The sequence below is a fragment of the Mytilus trossulus genome, chromosome 6 (genome assembly GCF_036588685.1).
Source record: "Mytilus trossulus isolate FHL-02 chromosome 6, PNRI_Mtr1.1.1.hap1, whole genome shotgun sequence".
In the NCBI taxonomy this organism is placed as follows: Eukaryota; Metazoa; Mollusca; class Bivalvia; order Mytilida; family Mytilidae; genus Mytilus; species Mytilus trossulus.
In genome coordinates, this window is record NC_086378.1 from 80,194,480 (window position 1) to 80,214,748 (window position 20,269).

Sequence of the window (20,269 nt, forward strand, 5' to 3'; positions counted from 1 at the left end):
CAACTAACAACAGATTCCAAAGTTTAGATCTTGGACATCCAAAAAATGCCGTTAATTTCCCTAATGATGTGTTTGGTATTATAAAACTAGATTATCATTTGAAAATACTAGCATTTTTTCTCTTTTTTCTTTTTTTCAGAATAACTAAATGGATTTCATGTGAAAGCTTGTGGAGATTTACATAACCATAGATAAAAGTTATATAAATTAAACTGCTTGATAAAATCAAAATACACTAAAATCCTGTCATTTTAAAAATTGGTACAGGTACATTAATTATATACAAAACAAGCGTAACATCTGTAGAAACATCTGTTGTGTTGTGTTGTAAATAGTGATGAGAAAAAGATTATTGAATGAAGATGATGACATTGATGATGAAAATATACCCATAAAGAAAAGAGCAATGAAAGTTATACAACTAAATCCCAAAACCAAAACCGTGATTGTTATAGTTCTCATTTTTGCAGCTGTCATTTATTTAATGAACTTTCCAATATTTTCTTCTAATACAATAGAAGAATTTGACATTCCTAATGACAATGTTCATGACGTTATCAAAGCTGAAGATGTTTATGTTAGTCCTGGAAGTTTAAAGTTTAAAAAACGACAGTTTTATCTTGATGGGCATCCATTACGTATTTTGAGTGGTGCTGTACATTACTTTCGTATACCAGAAGATTATTGGGATGATATTTTAAAGAAAGCTAAAGCAGCCGGTCTGAATACAATCGATACGTAAGTTAACTTTTTAATTTTATTTTGCTTTCCATTTTTAAAGAATTGATATTATGAAATAAAAGGGAATGAGGGATTATGTCTTAGAAACAGCAGCCCAAATACAAATAGTCAAAGACATCCAGAGGTCAACATATGTAGCATCTACATGTATAACTAATGCAGTATACATGCATGATTTATGATTGTGGTTTAAAGTTCAATTGTCATTTTAAATTATTTGCTGCTAAAATTAAATTTGTATGTTTTGCAAAATTCATTATCATTTCTGTTAAGGTTGCAGTGGGTTATACATGTAAATAGAGATAAACTTCTGCAAATGCAATTTGGTTATCTGTAAATCTAAATAAATAATTGACAGTTGTAAATCTCAATAACTTGTGGTTGTGTATAGATATTATGGTAAGCTGTAAAGTTAAGTAACGTTATTGAAATCTAGGCACTTCAGTACCAAGACAAAGCTGCACAGTGGTGGATCCATGGGAAGGGTTCAGGGGGTTGGAACCCCCATTTTTTGACGATCAATGCATTTGAATGGGAGCATATAGTTAGAACCCACCCTTTACTCTGGTTTGGGACCCCCCCTTTTTAAAATGGCTGGATCCACCCCTGCTGCATGAGGACATTTTGGTACTTGTTAAAGATACATATTTTTTGACAACTCAAAACAAATGGGTGCCTCATACAATGTAATGACAAAAATGTATGGCATTTATTTTCTCAGTTTAGTTTTAAAACCTTTATAGTTATTGCTTATCCCATCTGTGTTGTTGGCCTTTCATTGAAGTTTCTGTATACTGAATAATAGCATGCACATAGTGCATATAGTTAACAATTGGAATGTTGATAACTATAAAATGTATTTACTCTTTAGAATTTAACACATAGCAATAAAATCTATTTAAATTACTCTTTAGAATTTTACACATCAAACCATCACCTTTCAAAAACACCAGCTGTGCACTTTTGATCTTCATTTCAAAACACTTATTATGATTTCAATAAATATTGATAATCCATAACTTTATAATCAAATATTTTTTACAATTATGTTATAACTTACATTATTTTTTATGCCCTATATATGGTCATTATGTTTTTTGGTCTGTGTGTCTGTTCATCCGTCCCTTCGCTCATCCATCCCTTACTTTGTTTGTCTGTCCTGCTTCAGGTTAAAGTTTTTGGTCGAGGTAGTTTTTGATGAAGTTGAAGTAATGATATACATGATATATCTACTTAAAACTTAGTACACAAGTTCCCTATGATATGATCTTTCTAATATTAATGCCAAATTAGAGATTTTACCCCCCTTTTCATGGTCCACTGAACATAGAAAATGATACTGCAAATGGGGCATCCATGTACTATGGACATGATGGACGCGTTCTTGTTTCTAATAATTTTACGTACTTTTAGTATAGTTATCAATATGAAACATTTTGAATTCCTTCCTGACATTTTATATTAATTTTTGCTTTTTTATTACATTGTAGATACGTACCATGGAATTTGCATGAGGACAGACCTGGAAATTATTACTTTGCTCAACATCTTGACATCGAGTAAGTTTTTATGAAAACCTACCCAACAAGTTATTGTGGCTATTCTTATCATATCTAAAACTAAGAAATAATATATTGAAGATCATTCACCAAAATTCAATTTGTTTGCACTTTTCAGATAAAAATTGTGGTAAGTTTAAACAATATGATAATTTTATAACTTTTTTTACTATTACAAGTTGAATCAAACTAATGTATTTTTCCAATATAATTTTCTTTCTTTCAGAAAATTTTTGCGGAAGGCAAATGATCTAGGATTATATGTGATATTTCGTCCTGGACCATATATATGCTCAGAATGGGAATTTGGAGGCTTACCAGGGTTTGTAATAAAAAAAAAAAAAAAACTAGTTTCTAATAAATTATATTTAATATATTTCAAATTAAGATATATTTTCAGTTTTGGGAAATAATTCAAGTTAAAAAGGTTTTCAGTGTTTTCCTTTAATCTTGTAAATTATAAGAAATCATCCTATATTATTTCGTGAAAAAAGGGGGGGGGGGGTATTTATAGGGGAGATAACTGTGGGAAATAGTATTACTGTTAAATTTAATGATGGAATTAATTTCAATACTAATCTTAATAATATATATGGAAATATTATGTCTTTTATTTTGCTATTTTTACAGTAAACATTTTACACCAAAAGTTACCATATTCAAACATTTCATCGATAATTTGATCAAATGCATTGTTCATAACCAAAAGACTGGAAAAGTTATCACAGCAAAGAATTAAGTGCCCCATATTAGTCCAAATTTGTAAAAATAACCTGATATACTGTACTGAGTACTTTGTGAAGCATTTATTATGTCTGAGTTAGCATTTAGCTGAAAATATTGTCATTTATTGTCTTATTATAATCATGTTATATTTTCGGTTTGCAAACAGACAAAACATCTACTGTTATTTTGTGATATATTTTGAGACTGTATGTAATTGGAACAAAAAGATATTCCAATATTTTAGATGGTTATTGAAAGATCCTGACATGGTGATAAGATCTAACTATAAACCATATCAAGATGCAGTGGACAGATGGTTTGGAGCACTTATTCCTAAAATTAAAGATTTTCAGGTAAAAAGCCAAATCACATGTACTTTCAACATGTTAAAGTGACTTTCCAAAATATGTAAGTTTGGGCATAAACAAATGTTGTTGGTAAGCAATAATTTAGTAACCAGATATGTTTTGTTCAGGGATTATTTCCTTTAAAGTAAAAAAAGGAGGTACTATGAATAAAAAAAGACGAGGGGCACATCCCAGTGAAACAGCATTCCAATAGATAGATGTCATAAATAGTGATTTACTTTAAAATATCAAGTAGCATCCCATTTAATATTCTTTTGAATGTTAAGAAATAATAGATTTTGTTTTTACAATGTAAAACAATTCAAACAAGAAAACTAACAGCCTTATTTGTATAAAAAAATGAACGAAAAACAAATATGTATTATATAAACAAACAACAACCACTGAATTACAGGCTCCTGACTTAGGACAGGCACATATATAAATAATGTGGCGGGGTTAAAATATGCCAACTTTGCTAAGTATAATTTGATGAAAAATAACTTTTTTGAGTGACACAATCATACTTAACATTATTGGTGCACAAATTAATGTTAAGAGTATAAACTGAGACACATTTATTTTGTAAGGAAACTTGGACACAAACTAAAGATTTTTTTAAATTTTTCCCTGAGAAACAAAGAATGATACAATTTGTCACATTTAATTTCTTGAAATTTCCTTTTTACAAAAACTGAGCCATACAGTTATATTTAACATTTATAACTTAACTTTTATTTTTCCAGAGATCCAAAGGTGGACCTATCATTGCAGTTCAAGTTGAGAATGAGTTTGGTCACTACAGTGATGAAATAGATCATCTTTTGTTTATCAAAAAAGTAAGTTTATTTTACTATGAAGCTGTTTATGGTCCACGACTAAGTTGTAGGGGCATATAGTTAACTGTAACTGTAACCAGGTTGTTTTGGTTGTAAATTAAAATAAACAAGTCAGGATCAATGGACAATGAATTCTTTTTATTGTAAAGTAAAGTAAAGTAATATATAATATATGTAAACTGTAATCACAGAGATATGTCGCTTTTTTGTAATTTCGATAAAAACTTTAACATATAAGTTTTGCAAATGTTCAAAGTCAATAAACCATGACTGAAGGTACATGGCTAAACAATCTCCATGTAAGTGAGATGTACATATGCTATTACAAATGATACCAAATACCATTGACTTATCATAAGTAGTTCATATAGGAAAGGTGTACTGACATAAGTAGTCTCTTAACACATTAACTCCAAATGGAGTTTTTGTTAGTAGAAGCCATATTAACTATGTGTATCAGTGAGAAAAATGTAAAAGCATAAAAATATAGTATATATACCAATACACATAATTAACAGCGCCTGGTGATGTTTTAAAGCCTGACCTGTTTCGGTCCATAAAGGACCTTCATCAGAGGCAGAATGGTGGATTAATGTTTGCACCCTATTTATATAGATATGGTAACTGGCGGTTGGGTTGACCGGCGGTTGAGTTAACCAGCGGTTGAGTTGACTGGCGGTTGAGTTAACCGTCGGTTGAGTTGACCGGCGGTTGAGTTAACCGGTGAAAAATCCCAGGTGGATTTTCCATGGTTACAGTTATCTATATTTAGCTAATGCTCATGTTACAGTAAACTTTTTGACATGTTAAATAAACATTTTTACATTATTCGGTAAACATGTGACCTGATGATATAACCATATTTGGGCTTTAGCATTGGATAAAGGGTGTTTAATAATTTAAGAAGTACATGGTAATCATTTAGTCTTGATCTTTGGCTTATGATACACCTAAATATCAAGTCTTGGAATAGTATTTCATGGTAGTTATGTGATCTTGATATTTGGCTTGTGATACACCTAAATATCAAGTCTTGAAATAGTACTTCCTAGTAGTCATGCAGTCTTGACCCCAGGCTTATGATACACCTGTATATGAAGTCTTGAAATAGTAATTCATGGTAGTCATGCAGTCTTGATCTTTGGCTTATGATACACCTAAATATCAAGTCTAATAATAGTATTTCATGGTAGTCATGCAGTCTTGACGTTTAAGCTTGTGATACACCAAAACATCAAGTCAAAACTATTATCCCCCCTAAACAAACAAAATTTGGTTTAGGGGGGGGGGGGTCTTATTGAGAATGCTTCATTTAAGCCTTTAGTACTCCTTTCAAGATCTAAGGTAGATGAATATTAATCCTAAGTGTTAAAAAGTTTTCAACACCTTAAGTTTGTAATGTAGGTATTACACATATACATCAATGTCAGGTAATCGCTAGGCTTACGCTTAGAGCTCCTATGCCATTCTCAATAAGACCCCCCCTAAACCAAATTTTGTTTGTTTAGGGGGGGATAATAGTTTTGACTTGATGTTTTGGTATATCATAAGCCAAAGATCAAGACTGCATGACTACCATGAATTACTATTTCAAGACTTCATATACAGGTGTATCATAAGCCTGAGGTCAAGACTGCATGACTACTAGGAAGTACTTTTTCAAGACTTGATATTTAGGTGTATCACAAGCCAAATATCAAGATCACATAACTACCATGAAATACTATTCCAAGACTTGATATTTAGGTGGATCATAAGCCAAAGATCAAGACTAAATGATTACCATGTACTTCTTAAATTATTAAACACCCTTTATCCAATGCTAAAGCCCAAATATGGTTATATCATCAGGTCACATGTTTACCGTATAATGTAAAAATGTTTACTGTAACATGTCAAAAAGTTTACTGTAACATGAGCATTAGCTAAATATAGATAACTGTAACCATGGAAAATCCACCTGGGATTTTTCACCGGTTAACTCAACCGCCAGTCAACTCAACCGCTGGTTAACTCAACCGCCGGTCAACCCAACCGCCGGTTACCATATCTATATAAATAGGGTGCAAACATTAATCCACCATTCTGCCTCTGATGAAGGTCCTTTATGGACCGAAACCGGTCAGGCTTTAAAACATCACCAGGCGCTGTTAATTATGTGTATTGGTATATATACTATATTTTTATGCTTATCATAAGTAGTTCCCTTTAAACAAAACTAGACACAAACAAATACATGTAAACTTAGCAAAATTTCAAAGTAATTGAATTGAGGGGGCTGCATAAAAAAATCTCTGTGTTAATGTGAAGTTTCAATGCTAACTCAAGTGCATACCAAATATCATTGACCTACCACTAGTGATTCCCCATTAACCAATCTAATTACAAACTAATACATGATAACTAAGCAAATGTTCAAAGTCAATAGACCATGACTTAGGGGATGGGGACAAATAAACTCCATGGAAATGAGATATGCAAATGCTAATACAGCTGAATACCAATTATCATTAATTTACCACTAGTGGTTCCCCATAAACTGACCTAATCACAAACTAATACATGAAAACTAAGCAAAAGTTTCAATGTCAATAGACAGTCACTGAGGGGGTGGGGCCAAATAATCTCCATGGTAATGAGATGTGCCAATACTAATACAACTGCATACAAAATACCATTGACTTTATATAAGAAATTCCCTTTAAACAAGCCTATGTCCCTGACATTCGAGAGGGGATATTAGTTTTAGTGTGTCCATTCAAACATTCATTTGTGCTTAGGTACCTCTCAAAATTATTTTCTGGACTCTTTAACTTTAGTTTGCTTCAACCAAATGTAAAACTTATACACATTGCTTATAACTACTGAAAACAGATTAGATTGGAATATGAGTGGTATCATTTTAACTGTTCTTGAGTTGTGTCCCTTATAAATAGAAGATATTGAATTTGTCAAATTTTACAAGCTGGGCCTTATTTTACCATGGACATATCCGTTCTTTGAGATTTCATATAGTCTTCAAAAAATGGATTTTAGGGATTGGACATAAATTGGTGGAAAAGATTTGTTTTTTATGGTAAGTGGTAGTCCTTTTCAATTAATACTTGGCACAGACATACATTCATGATATAGCTAGTATACCAACAGGTATCTGTACCATTTTAATAAAGTGTTCTTAACTTAATTTTTTAGGTTCTACAAAAATATGGTATACAGGAGATGTTACTAACCTCTGACAATGGAAGACGTCAATCTTTATTTTACAACCGTAGGTTTTTGTCTAATATGTGTACATGTCTTGGTGTGAACATGAGTAATTATCATAAAATTATATTTGAAACATGATAGACCCAATTTATAACTACCAAATTAGTATTGTAATGCGTTATGTGATTTGCTGTGAACTAGAGCCATTCTAGACTTATGAATTGTCAGCTCGTAGTTTCTAGTGTACATGTATTTCTATTTGATGTAGAGCACAAAAATGATTATGCCGTGCGAGAACGAAAATAAGGATGTTGGGTTACAGTAAAAGTCTTCTCAAATAATCATTAGAATCATTTTTTGAACCTCTTATTGGCAGTTATCATTACATTTATATCAAAGCATTCATAACCATCAGTCTAGTATATCATTATTAATTTGGTATCTTCTTTTCAAATGAACCCTGATCATTTATCTGTTTATATGGTTTTTGTTTCTTATTCCATTATTGGGGCAGATTTTTTATTTTTCTGTATTTTCTCATGGAAAGATTTAACAAGAGTCAAAATGCCATAGATTAGTGTTTTAGCTACATAATAATGTTTAACTGTCATTGTCCAGAAATAGATGTTGTTTGAGATGAAATATATGTTATGCTTTTTAAATTAAAACAAAAATGAACTTGCATAATTTTCTTGTTTCAGAGGCTTTGCCAACAGTTAATTTTCAAAATTTCCAAAATGGAAAAACAGATTTTGAGCGTATTAAAGCACAATCTAAAGATTTTCCATTAATGGTCATGGAGTTTTGGAGTGGCTGGTTTGACCACTGGGGAGAGGAGCATCATGGAAGACCTGAACATTGTAAGTATATAGGTGAATGAGTGGTAGAATGGCAGTCTATGTATTTATTCAGATGCAGCTCAACAAGTTATTTGTACAGAATTAAATCTGTAGTTATATATATATTTATATATCAGCATCCTTGGAGAAAAAAAACATAATTTAGAAGTTTTCCAGCACTGTTTGAGCGAAACCAAGGCCATCTATAAATAATCTCAACTGAATTTGTTTTCAAACAACATATATGTGATAAGTCATACTTTTTCATAAAGGTGGACATATTTGGTCGTTTTAAAAATAATGATATGATTGGGCATTCATAAAACATTTTGGTGTCCTTCATTGATTAAGTTTGGGAGTTAAGGTGGTATGGGTGTCTTTCGCCATCTTGGATTGTAAAAAACAGAGAATCTAAGGTCCATATTTTCTATCAAGTTAGCAAAATTTGATGCAGGAATGCAATATTTAATGTGGATTTTCATATAAAAGAACCAATTTATAAGAATATAACTTAGAAATATTAAATTTTTAGAAGTGTAGATTATTTTTGGTTGTTTTTTTAATATTTTCAAATTGGCATTTTAAGGGGAGGTAACTCTAAAACAGTGCATTTTCTGAAGGACTCTACATGAAATTTTCCTATTTTTTGAGCATGTATCAATAGATACTACATTTTGACAAAGTATGAACAAATTCTATCATTTTTATTTTAGACTCCCATACCACCTTAAGTAGTATCTTATAGAGAACCATCATTCAAAGCTGGTAAAATGTCTTTATTGTAAAAAGTATAAATTATTGCCTGAAAATTTATCAGAGAAAATATATGTGAATTTTCTTCCATGATATATTAGGAAATGTAATGATTAAGGTTATGAATGAAATTGCAGGCATAAAACCAATTAGGCTAGACTTTAGCCAGATGTCTAGGATTTAAGGTATATGCATGTAAGCATAATAATTTCAACTCATAAATACATGCTCAACCTACATCAGTACTTAAAAGTTAATTATACTTGTAAATGTATTTTTTTCTCTCAGTTATTCTGTCAAATTTTGAGGAGATTTTGAAGAGTGGTGCTTCTGTCAGTATATACATGTTCCATGGTGGGACAAACTTTGGTTTTATGGCAGGAGCCAACAATGCTGATAGTCCTAAGTATGGAGCAGATGTTTCCAGTTATGGTAAGGTTACAATATAAGTGTCTGAATGGCTTGAGTTATAGAAAGATTTTGTATAATAATCATGTATATTTGCATAAGTGGGTCAATATCCTTAATAGATTTCACATAGGCGGTTATGGTAATGTTTTTTCCTGTAGCTCAGTCCATATTGTTAACTTGGATATGGATGATGGCTCCTTACGAAAATGGGACTTTTTCACATATGTGGTTTAATTTTCGGGATACGAAGTAAAATTTACCAAGAAATCCCCTTTCTAAACAATAAGTTCTTTAAAAATGCAATATTTTGAACACATTTAATAGCTCCACAGTTTTTACATATTTATTCTATGTTCCTCTACATTACAAATCAGAACAAATGGTTAAGCTCCGTCACTTGTTTATCATAGAAATGTGTCAATATATCTAGACAAAAATTTTTGTTTACACACAACTTTTGAGTTACTCAATTTAAGGCGCATAAGGGATATTGACCCAAGTCTCTTGAGTTATGAACAAAAAACAAATATGTAACACATAAACAAACGAAAACCACTGAGTTACAGGCTCCTGACTTGGGACAGGCACATACATAAATAATGTGGCGGGGTTAAACATGTTAGCTGGATCCCAATTCTCCCACTAACCTGGGACAGTGGTATAACAGTACAACATAAGAACGAACTATAAAAATCAGTTGAAAAAGGCTTAACTCATCAAATAGACAAAAAATACAAGTGTCCGAGGCCGGGTACTTATACATCCCGACACAAAAAGACACAATTAACAGATCTGAGAGTACTCACAGTTATCTGACAGCTAGTTCAAAGCCACTAACAACTAATAAAAAATCATGCCTCTAAGACTAAACAATCAATCCGTACACATCCAACATACAATGGATTTAGTGTAAAGACGTCATAAACAGCCAGAAAAAAACATGAACTTGTGCAATGCCAAGTTACAGGTATCGACAGATTGTAGATCCATGAAAATGTATATGTATATAACATACTAGTAATATTGAGTTAGCTTTTAATCTACTGATAACAAAATCAATATTTATACCAATAAAAACAATATTCAATGATCTTATTACAGTGTTGAATAGGTAACCTTATAGAATAAGTTTATTTAAAGGAGCAACAAATTTACATGGATCATTTCTAAATTTTCGGGCACAGTTAACAACATTTCCGTAAAAATGAGGATGTGCTATCCTGTTTGAAATAAGTTTTCTACAGGTACAACCAAACTTCAAAACCAAATCTTTATATCTATGGAAAATTTAGTAAAGGTTTTAAGTAATTTATGGTAACAATATCCCTGGTTTAATGAATTACTAGTTTTTTTGCTATTAAAGGGGCACAATTAGTGCCCATGGGGATACCTACAACCTGTCAATAAACTTTGTTGCCGAAATGTAGGTAAATATTATCAAGGAGAAAATTAACAGCTTCAATCATCTCATCACCTTCAGTAAGTATATCTAGCATATTACCTTTCTCATTAGAGAAGAAGGCTTTAAATGAGTTGCAGCAAAATATCTACATTCAGCTTTACCAAACGATTTTTTACTCTTTCAACAGAAATTAAATGAAGGTAATCATTTTAGTGATCCACTTTGTATCCAACCAAAATTTACCTCTTTGTATTTTGTATAACATGGAAACAGATGCATATGTACTGTAAATATTCTGCATAATGTTTGGGCTGTAAATAGCATGAATAGGGAGGTATAAAAATACTGAAACTTAAATAGCTGAGAATTACCATATAACAAATGATATTTTTTTCAGATTATGGCGCCCCAATATCAGAGTCAGGGGACACTACCCCACTCTATCATGGAATGAGGGATTTAATAACTAAGTATACATCAGGTAATAATTCTTTATTTTCAAACAGCAAGATTTTTATGCCCTATTTATGGGCATTATATTTTCTGGTCTGTGTGTCCGTCTGTTCGTCCGTTCTCCCCCCTTAAGGTTAAAGTTTTTGGTCGAGGTAGTTTTTGATGAAGTTGAAGTCCAATCAACTTGAAACTTAGTACACATATTTCCTATGATGTGATCTTTCTAATTTCAATGCCAAATTAGAGATTTCCCCCCATTTTTACGGTCAACTCCAAAACATATAAATGAACTAAAATTAATGATAATATAAGACTACGAAAGGCCAGATGCTCCTGACTTGGGACAGGATTAAACATGTTTAGTGAGGTCTCAACCCTCCCCAGTGGCGGATCCAGCCCCCTTGGGTGGGTGGACGGGGATCCCAACTCAGGACAAAGGGGGGGTTCCAACTATATGTCCCCATTCCAATGGATTTATCGGCCAAAAAAAGGGGGTTCCAAACCCCAGAACCCCCTCCCCCCTGGATGCTCAATGTTCCCCTGTACCTCTGGCCAAAAGAAGAAGGTATTGTTGAAAGATGCTTTCTTTCAATTGCATTACAATAGAAGTAACTGTATTTTTTTAAACCATTTTTATTATGCCCCGCCTACGATAGTAGAGGGGCATTATGTTTTTTGGTCTGTGCATCCGTTCGTTATCTGTTCGTTCGTCTGTCCATCTGTCCGTCCGTCCGTCCTTCTGTTCATTCCTCGTCTGTCCCGCTTCAGGTTAAAGTTTTTGGTCAAGGTAGTTTTTGATGAAGTTGAAGTCCAATCAACTTGAAACTTAGTATACATGTTCCTTATGATATGATATTTCTAATTTTAAAGCCAAATTAAATTTTTGACCCCAATTTCACGGTCCACTGAACATAGAAAAGGAAAGTGCATGTTTCAGGTTAAAGTTTTTGGTCAAGGTAGTTTTTGATGAAGTTGAGTCCAATCAACTTGAAACTTAGTACACATGTTCCCTATAATATTATCTTTCTAATTTTAATTCCTAATTATATTTTTATGCCCCACCTACGATAGTAGAGGGGCATAATGTTTTCTGGTCTGTGCGTCCGTTCGTCCGTCTGTTCGTTCGTCCGTCTGTCCCGCTTCAGGTTAAAGTTTTTGGTCAAGGTAGTTTTTGATGAAGTTGAAGTCCAATCAACTTGAAACTTAGTATTATACATGTGCCCTATGATATGATCTTTCGAATTTTAATGCCAAATTAGAGTTTTGACCCCAATTTTACGGTTCACTGAACATAGAAAATGATAGTGCAAATTTCAGGTTAAAGTTTTTGGTCAAGGTAGTTTTTGATAAAGTAGAAGTCCAATCAACTTGAAACTTAGTATACATGTTCCCTTTGATAAGATCATTTTAATTTTAATGCCAAATTAGAGAATTTATTCCAATTTCATGGTCCACTTAATATAAAAAATGATAGTGCGAGTGGGGCATCTGTGACCTTTGGACACATTCTTGTTTACTTTCTGCTTTTTTCCCATCTTAGTTCATTACATATATATCGAAACATTCTAACGCTATTTGTATTTTTCAGTTCAACCAGGATCTGTACCACCAAACAGGGAAAAAGCTGCATATGGTAAGTTTTAAGGGAATTTGCACCACCAAAATGCTTACTTGTTGCCTAGATCTTAAAACTGTGTGATAAAATAAATTGATAATATAAAATTAAGAGATGTTGTATGACCTCAAATGAGACAACGATCCACCAGAGACAGAAGGCAAGGATGTAAATTGTCAGGGAATATAGGTTCCTTCATAATAAAAGTTCCAAAAGGAAGAAATATTCTGGAATATTATTTCCACAGGAATAAATATTACAGTGTATGTTCCTAATGGAATAAATGGTATAGAATATTTGTTCCAACAGGAATAGATATTATGACACTGTTTATAACAAAGTTTCCAGTGGAACTTCTGTTAGGCCGAAGAAATATACATTGATACTATAGGGCTCTGCTTTCAAACTTTTAATTTTATTTTCTTGAAACTCAGATCTGGTGACATGCTACATTTCAATCCAAATGTGATGAGATATTTAATTTTTTTTCTTAAAACTTTCCTTTACTTTTTAATATACAGTCTATATTTTCTTATGTCTTATAAACTAATATAATAATTGTAGGTCAGATTGAAATGTTGAATTTTATGTCATGGTTTGATATACTTGATGTCATGAAGACAGTTACACAGGTAAATATTTTTTTTCTTTATATGATTTATAAATCACTTGTAAAAATAAATACATTTGTCTTCTGCTATAAATTGCTGGAACAGTAGAAAAACAATTGCATTCAACTTTTTAGACCATGTTGGAAGTAGAAAGTAGAAACTTCCAGGTGTTTTTTTGGGGGGAGAGGGATATGAAAATCACTTACACAGATAAGAGGGAGAATGATAAACCTTTTTTTTTGTCGAGCCTGCGACTTTTATTGTATAAAGCTTGACATGTCATAAGGATAGTGATGTAGCGGCTGCGGCCCCAGAGTTAGCTAACTTCATAAAAGCTTTATATTTTTGAAGGTGGAAGACCTGGATGCTTCATTCCTTTTATATGGATGCCTCATGTATGATGTTTTCATCAGTCAAATTTCAAACGTCCTTTACCTCATTTTCATGGTTCAGTGACTACTTGAAAAAAGTGAAGATTCTTTGTAATGTTAAATTCTCTCTTATTATAAGTAATAGGATAACTATATTTGGTATGTGCATACCTTGCAAGGTCCTCATCCCTATCAAGACAGTTTTCACTTGACCTCGACCTCATTTCATGGATCAGTAAACAAGGTTAAGTTTTTGTGGTCAAGTCCATATCTCAGATACTATAAGCAATAGGATTAGTATATTCGGTGTATGGAAGCACTGTGAGGTGTACATGTCCAACTGGCAGGTGTCATCTGACCTTGACCTCATTTTCATGGTTAAGTGGTTAAAGTTAAGTTTTTGGGTTTTGGTCTGTTTTCATACGACCGCAAAAATTGAAAAAAAGTTCGTCGTATATTGGTATCACGTTGGTGTCATCGTCGTCTGAATACTTTTAGTTTTCTCACTCTAACTTTGGTAAAAGTGAATAGACATCTATGAAATTTTAAAACAAGGTTTATGACCACAAAAGGAAGGTTGGGATTGATTTTGGGAGTTTTGATCCCAACATTTGAGAATTAGGGGCCAAAAAAGGCCCAAATAAGCATTATTCTTGGTTTTTGCACAATAACTTTAGTTTAAGTAAATAGAAATCTATGAAATTTTGAAACAAGGTTTATGACTACAAAAGGAAGGTTGGTATTGATTTTGGCAATTGATGTCCCAACAGTTTAGGAAAAAGGGGCCCAAATAAGCATTTTTCTTTGTTTTCGCACCATAACTTAAGTATAAGTGAATATTAATCTATGAAATTTAAACACAAGGTCTATGACCATAAAAGGAAGGTTGGTATTGATTTTGGGATTTTTGGTCTAAACAGTTTAGGAAAAAGGGGCCTAAAGAGTCCAAAATTAAACTTTGTTTGATTTCATAAAAAATTTAATAATTGGGGTTCTTTGATATGCCGAATCTAACTGTGTTTTAAATTGGTCTTCATTAAGGTCCAAAGGGTCCAAAATTAAACTTTGTTTGATTTTGACAAAAATGGAATCCTTGGGGTTCTTTGATATGCTGAATCTAAAAATGTACTTAGATTTTTGATTATTGGCCCAGTTTTCAAGTTGGTCCAAATCGGGGTCCAAAATTAAACTTTGTTTGATTTCATCAAAAATTGAATAAATGGGGTTCTTTGATATTCCAAATCTAACTGTGTATGTAGATTCTTACTTTTTGGTCCTGTTTTCAAATTGGTCTACATTAAAGTCCAAAGGCAAAGGGTCCAAAATTAAACTTAGTTTGATTTTAACAAAATTTGAATTTTTGGGGTTTTTTGATATGCTGAATCCACCCATGTACTTAGATTTTTGATTATGGGCCCAGTTTTCAAGTTGGTACAAATCAGGATCCAAAATTATTATATTAAGTATTATGCAATAGCAAGAAATTTTCAATTGCACAGCATTGCACAATAGCAAGAAATATCTAATTGCACAATATTGTGCAATAGCAAGAAATTTCAATTGGAGTTAACTTTCTTTGTCAAGAATAGTAGTTGAATCAACTTAAATCATTGTTTTATACAATATACAATGTATATTCACTTTTACTACCAGCTGATAAATTAAAATAATCTTTACCATTCAATGATAACAAGCACTTTTTTTACATTTTGATATTTTATGATGTATTTAAATGAGTAATTATTGTTGCAAACTCCATTAGAAATTTGAATTGAGATCGGTTTTGGAATAAAGGAAAGACGAATGTGAAAAAAAATTGGGGGGGGGGGGGGGGGGGGGGTCAATTTTTCTCATTTAAAATTTCATAAATAAAAAGAAAATTTCTTCAAACATTTTTTTGAGAGGATTACTATTCAACAGCATAGTGAATTGCTCAAAGGCAAAACAAAAATTTTAAGTTCATTAGACCACATTCATTCTGTGTCAGAAACCTATGCTGTGTCAACTATTTTATCACAATCCAAATTTAGAGCTGAATCCAGCTTGAATGTTGTGTCCATACTTGCCCCAACCGTTCAGGGTTCAGCCTCTGCGGTCGTATAAAGCTGGGCCCTGCAGAGCATCTGGTTCTTATACTGTATGCAATAGGTTTACTATAATTGGTGTATGGAATGATTGTAAGGTGTACATGTCTAGCTGGTAGGTGTCATCTGACGTTGACCTCATTTTCATGGTTCAATGGTCAAAGTTAAGATTTTGAGTTTGGGTCTTTTTTTTCTAATACTTTATGCAAGAGGTCAACTATATTTGGTGTATAGAAATATTTTATAATCTATAAAGTAGTCACACAGGTTTTATTTGACCTTTACCTCATTTTCATGGTTCATTGCTCAGTGTTCAGTTTTTGTCGAGCCTGCGACTTTTGTCGCAGAAAGCTCGACATAGGGATAGTGATCGGGCAGCTACGGTGGCAGCGGCGGTGTTAGCTCACTTCTTAAAAGCTTTATATTTTAGAAGGTGGAAGACCTGGATGCCTCATGTTACGAAGTTTCTGTCAGTCACATGTCCAATGTCCTTGACCTCATTTTCATGGTTCAGTGACTACTTGAAAAAAAAGATTTTTTGTAATGTTAAATTCTCTCTTATTATAAGTAAAAGGATAATTATATTTGGTATATGCGTACCTAGCAAGGTCCTCTTGCCCGTCAGACAGTTTTCACTTGGCCTCGACCTCATTTCATGGTTCAGTGAACAAGGTTAAGTTTTGGTGGTCAAGTCCATATCGGAGATACTATAAGCAATAGGTCTAGTATATTCGGTGTATGGAAGCACTGTAAGGTGTACATGTCCAACAGGCAGGTGTCATCTGACCTTGACCTCATTTTCACGGTTCAGTGGTTAAAGTTAAGTTTTTGTGTTTTGGTCTGTTTTTCACATACTGTATGCAATAGGTCTTCTATATTTTGTGTATGGAATGGTTTTAAGGTGTACAGGTCTTCCTGGCAGGTGTCATATGACCTTGACCTCATTTTCATGGTTCAGTAGTCAAAGTTAAGTTTTTGAGTTTTGGCCTTTTTTCTAATACTATATGCAATAGGTCAACTATATTTGGTGTATGGAAATATTTCATGATCTTCATGTCAGTCGTGCAGGTTTTATTTGACCTTGACCTCAATTTTTACAGTTTATTGTTCAGTGTTAAGCTTTTGTGTTTTGGTCTGTTTTTCTTAAACTATAAGCAATAAGTCAATTTTATTTGTTGTTTGGAAGAATTGATAGCTGCACATGCCTACCTGGCATGGTTCATCTGACCTTGACCTCATTTTCATGGTTCAGAGGTCAATGTTTAGTTTTCTTGGTTTATGTTAAGTTTATGTGACAGTTGTAATAAAGCTTTATTATTAGGACTATCAACATAATATCAATGATTAGTAAAGAAGGCGAGACATTTCAGTGTGTGCACTCTTGTTGTGTTTTGGTCTGTTTTTCTTAAACTATAAGCAATAGATTAACTGTATTTGTTGTATGGAAGGATTGTTAGCTGTATATGCCTGCCTGGCATGGCTCATCTGACCTTGACCTATTTTTCATGTTTTTTTGGTCAATGTTCAGTTTTCTTGGTTAATGTTAAGTTTATATGAAGTTGTGATAAAGCTTTATATTTAAGACTATCAACATAATATCAATGATTAGTAAAGAAGGCGAGACATTTCAGCGTGTGCACTCTTGTATTACTGTACTACAAAGCTGATTAAACTGCCATGATTGGGGTGAAAATTATTACTTCTTCTGGAAATGTTCACCTGATCTTAAGTTAATAGTTATGTAATCAGTCGTTTAAGATATTCTCTGGGTTCTCTTCCAGTAGGCATACTTTTGAACTTGTTATGATCTTTTTTTATAATTTTTTTAGTTTAATTTTTCAATTAAATAGGTTTTAATTCATAAATAAAGGGTCAAAAATGCTTTCAGCAGTTCTCTTTTTCTTTTTCTTTTTTCTTTCAGCAATTCTCATGAAACTATGGTGATTTATTTATATCTATTTGATATAAGGGCTCTTTTAATTTTTTTAAAGTTAGTATTCTACATTTTCGATTTATGTGATTTTATTCATAAAAAAGGGGTGTTTTTCTCGTTTTTGGACAATACCATTTAAGTGCTTTGACCAGTTTTCATTAAACTCAGTTAACTGGTTTCTGTGTGTTAAAATAACCTCACTTCAGATTTTCTTCAATTTTTTATATGAAATTGAGAGGTGATTGAACTTTATTCTTTCAAAACCTGACATGCATATCATGCACTCATGGCGCAGCTGTTTATTTCTCATGATGTAATAATTAACTTCTACAAAAATATATGTTTTGTTTTAATTCTTAATTGTACAAATCTATTAAAAGAATTGATCCTGTAACATGTTGTATTGTTTAATACAGGATATTAACACTTACAAGAAACCATTACCTATGGAATATTTAAAAATGATGGAAAGCAGAGAAGGTTATGGACAGAACTATGGTTATATTGTATACAGACGTACCGTACCAATGTTTACTAAGTTGGAGGTCAAAGGAACAATGAAAGATAGAATGCAGGTATATAACAGATATCAAGAATATTTTGATGACCGCAAAATTACAAAATCATGTTCCTTGCTGTTCCTATCTTTGAATTAGTACAATGTCAGTGGAGAGGAATCAAAGTGTGACATTTTCTTTTATGTCCCACCTACGATAGTAGAGGGGCATTTTGCTTTCTGGTCTGTATGTCCGTTTATTCTTCTGTCTGTTCCGCTTCAGGTTAAAGTCTTTGGTCGAGGTAGTTTTTGATGAAGTTGAAGTCCAATCAAGTTGAAACTGTGTACACATGTTCCCTATGATATGATCTTTCTAATTTTAAATGCCAAATTAGAGTTTTTACCCTGATTGCAAGGTCCACTGAACATAGAAATGATAGCGCCAGTGGGGCATCCATGTACTGTGGACACATTCTTGTTGTATATAAGTTGGTTGGACTTTGAAAGATGATCGATAGATAATTGACATACATGTACATCAGAAAGACTACTTTGCTTTCTCTATATAAAACAATGCTGACTATGACTGATGATATTTGGCATTGTTATTTTACAGATAGTGATTGATGGAAGAAGAGACAGTAAAGTTCTGGACTGGAAATCAAATTATGATTACACTATGGATGTATCTTCTCATGGTATGAGAGAGGTAAATTGAATATGTATATATATGTATAACGAAGTGTAAGTTATAAGACAAGAAAAAGTTCCCTTCATATATTTAATAGATAGATAGATATAAGAAGATGTGGTATGAGTGCCAATGAAACAACTCTCTTTCAAAGTCATAATTTGTTAAAGTAAACCATTATAGGTCAAAGTACAGTCTTCAACATAGAGCCTTGGCTGACACCCAAAGTTACTAGGCTCTTTAACGAATCCTAAATCAAATTTTAGTCATTAAATATCATAGTATTAAAGGTCATAGTTTGATCAAAAGCTAATAATGTCAAAATATATTCACAAATGTAATATCAGGAGCCTCCAGAGCAAGGAATTTAGAAGGAGTGATAATTTTGAAGATTAAACTTATGCTTCCAGAATGACGCACTGACAGACAACAAAAGGTCCTAGCTCATAACAAATTTGCTAGCATCTCTTACCTATAAAATTTATGGTATTGAGACAATTAAGGGTAGGTAATGTGATAACAGTGAAAATCTCATTTGTCAAAATCATTTTTGGTTAGTATCAATTTTTAGTATATTGTAGGAAACATTCAGTTTACCACCATCAGCACTAACATTTGGTTAAAAGAATCTATAAAATCTTGTGCTTCTTATATTGAGCAAAGATTAAGCCAGTATCCCAATCTTGTTTGGGTTCTCATAATTAGCTATGATCTTTACTGCACATTTACTAAAACAATATGTTGTGTCATCTGTAGGTCGACATAAGGAGAGTTATGTCCATTTTCTATCCTTCATTATATCCATCTTTGTAATGCAAAATAATTGACAACTCATAAAAAGTGGCACAAACTTACAAATTCATGTTATATTATACTCAATAGGGTAACCATACACTGGACATCATTGTGGAAAACTTAGGACACTTACAAACCTAATGTTATATTATACTCAATAGGGTAACCATACACTGGACGTCATTGTGGAAAACTTAGGACACTTACAAACCTAATGTTATATTATACTCAATAGGGTAACCATACACTGGACGTCATTGTGGAAAACTTGGGACACTTACAAACCTAATGTTATATTATACTCAATAGGGTAACCATACATTGGACGTCATTGTGGAAAACTTGGGACACTTACAAACCTAATGTTATATTATACTCAATAGGGTAACCATACAC

General features: G+C 32.5%; 1 protein-coding gene across 1 annotated transcript; it reads left to right on the forward strand.

Annotated features, from left to right (window-relative positions):
- Positions 1-140: 140 nt before the first annotated feature.
- On the forward strand, positions 141-20,142 carry LOC134721967 (beta-galactosidase-1-like protein 2). Its single transcript, XM_063585320.1, has 14 exons — positions 141-738; positions 2,232-2,300; positions 2,527-2,622; positions 3,271-3,379; positions 4,120-4,212; positions 7,405-7,480; positions 8,121-8,279; positions 9,300-9,443; positions 11,222-11,305; positions 12,866-12,910; positions 13,457-13,524; positions 18,308-18,466; positions 19,004-19,096; positions 19,961-20,142. Exons 1-14 carry the CDS (start codon positions 338-340, stop codon positions 20,012-20,014), a joined length of 1,650 nt encoding a protein of 549 aa, XP_063441390.1. The 5' UTR covers positions 141-337; the 3' UTR covers positions 20,015-20,142.
- The last annotated feature ends 127 nt before the right edge of the window (positions 20,143-20,269 follow it).

Excerpts from the sequence above, each read along its gene's own strand:
- LOC134721967 (XM_063585320.1), top strand. The coding sequence starts at position 338 with ATGAGAAAAAGATTATTGAATGAAGATGATGACATTGATGATGAAAAT. Across the intron at positions 2,623-3,270 it reads GAATTTGGAGGCTTACCAGG|ATGGTTATTGAAAGATCCTG; the intron begins GTTTGTAATAAA and ends CCAATATTTTAG. Across the intron at positions 19,097-19,960 it reads CTTCTCATGGTATGAGAGAG|GGTAACCATACACTGGACAT; the intron begins GTAAATTGAATA and ends TATACTCAATAG.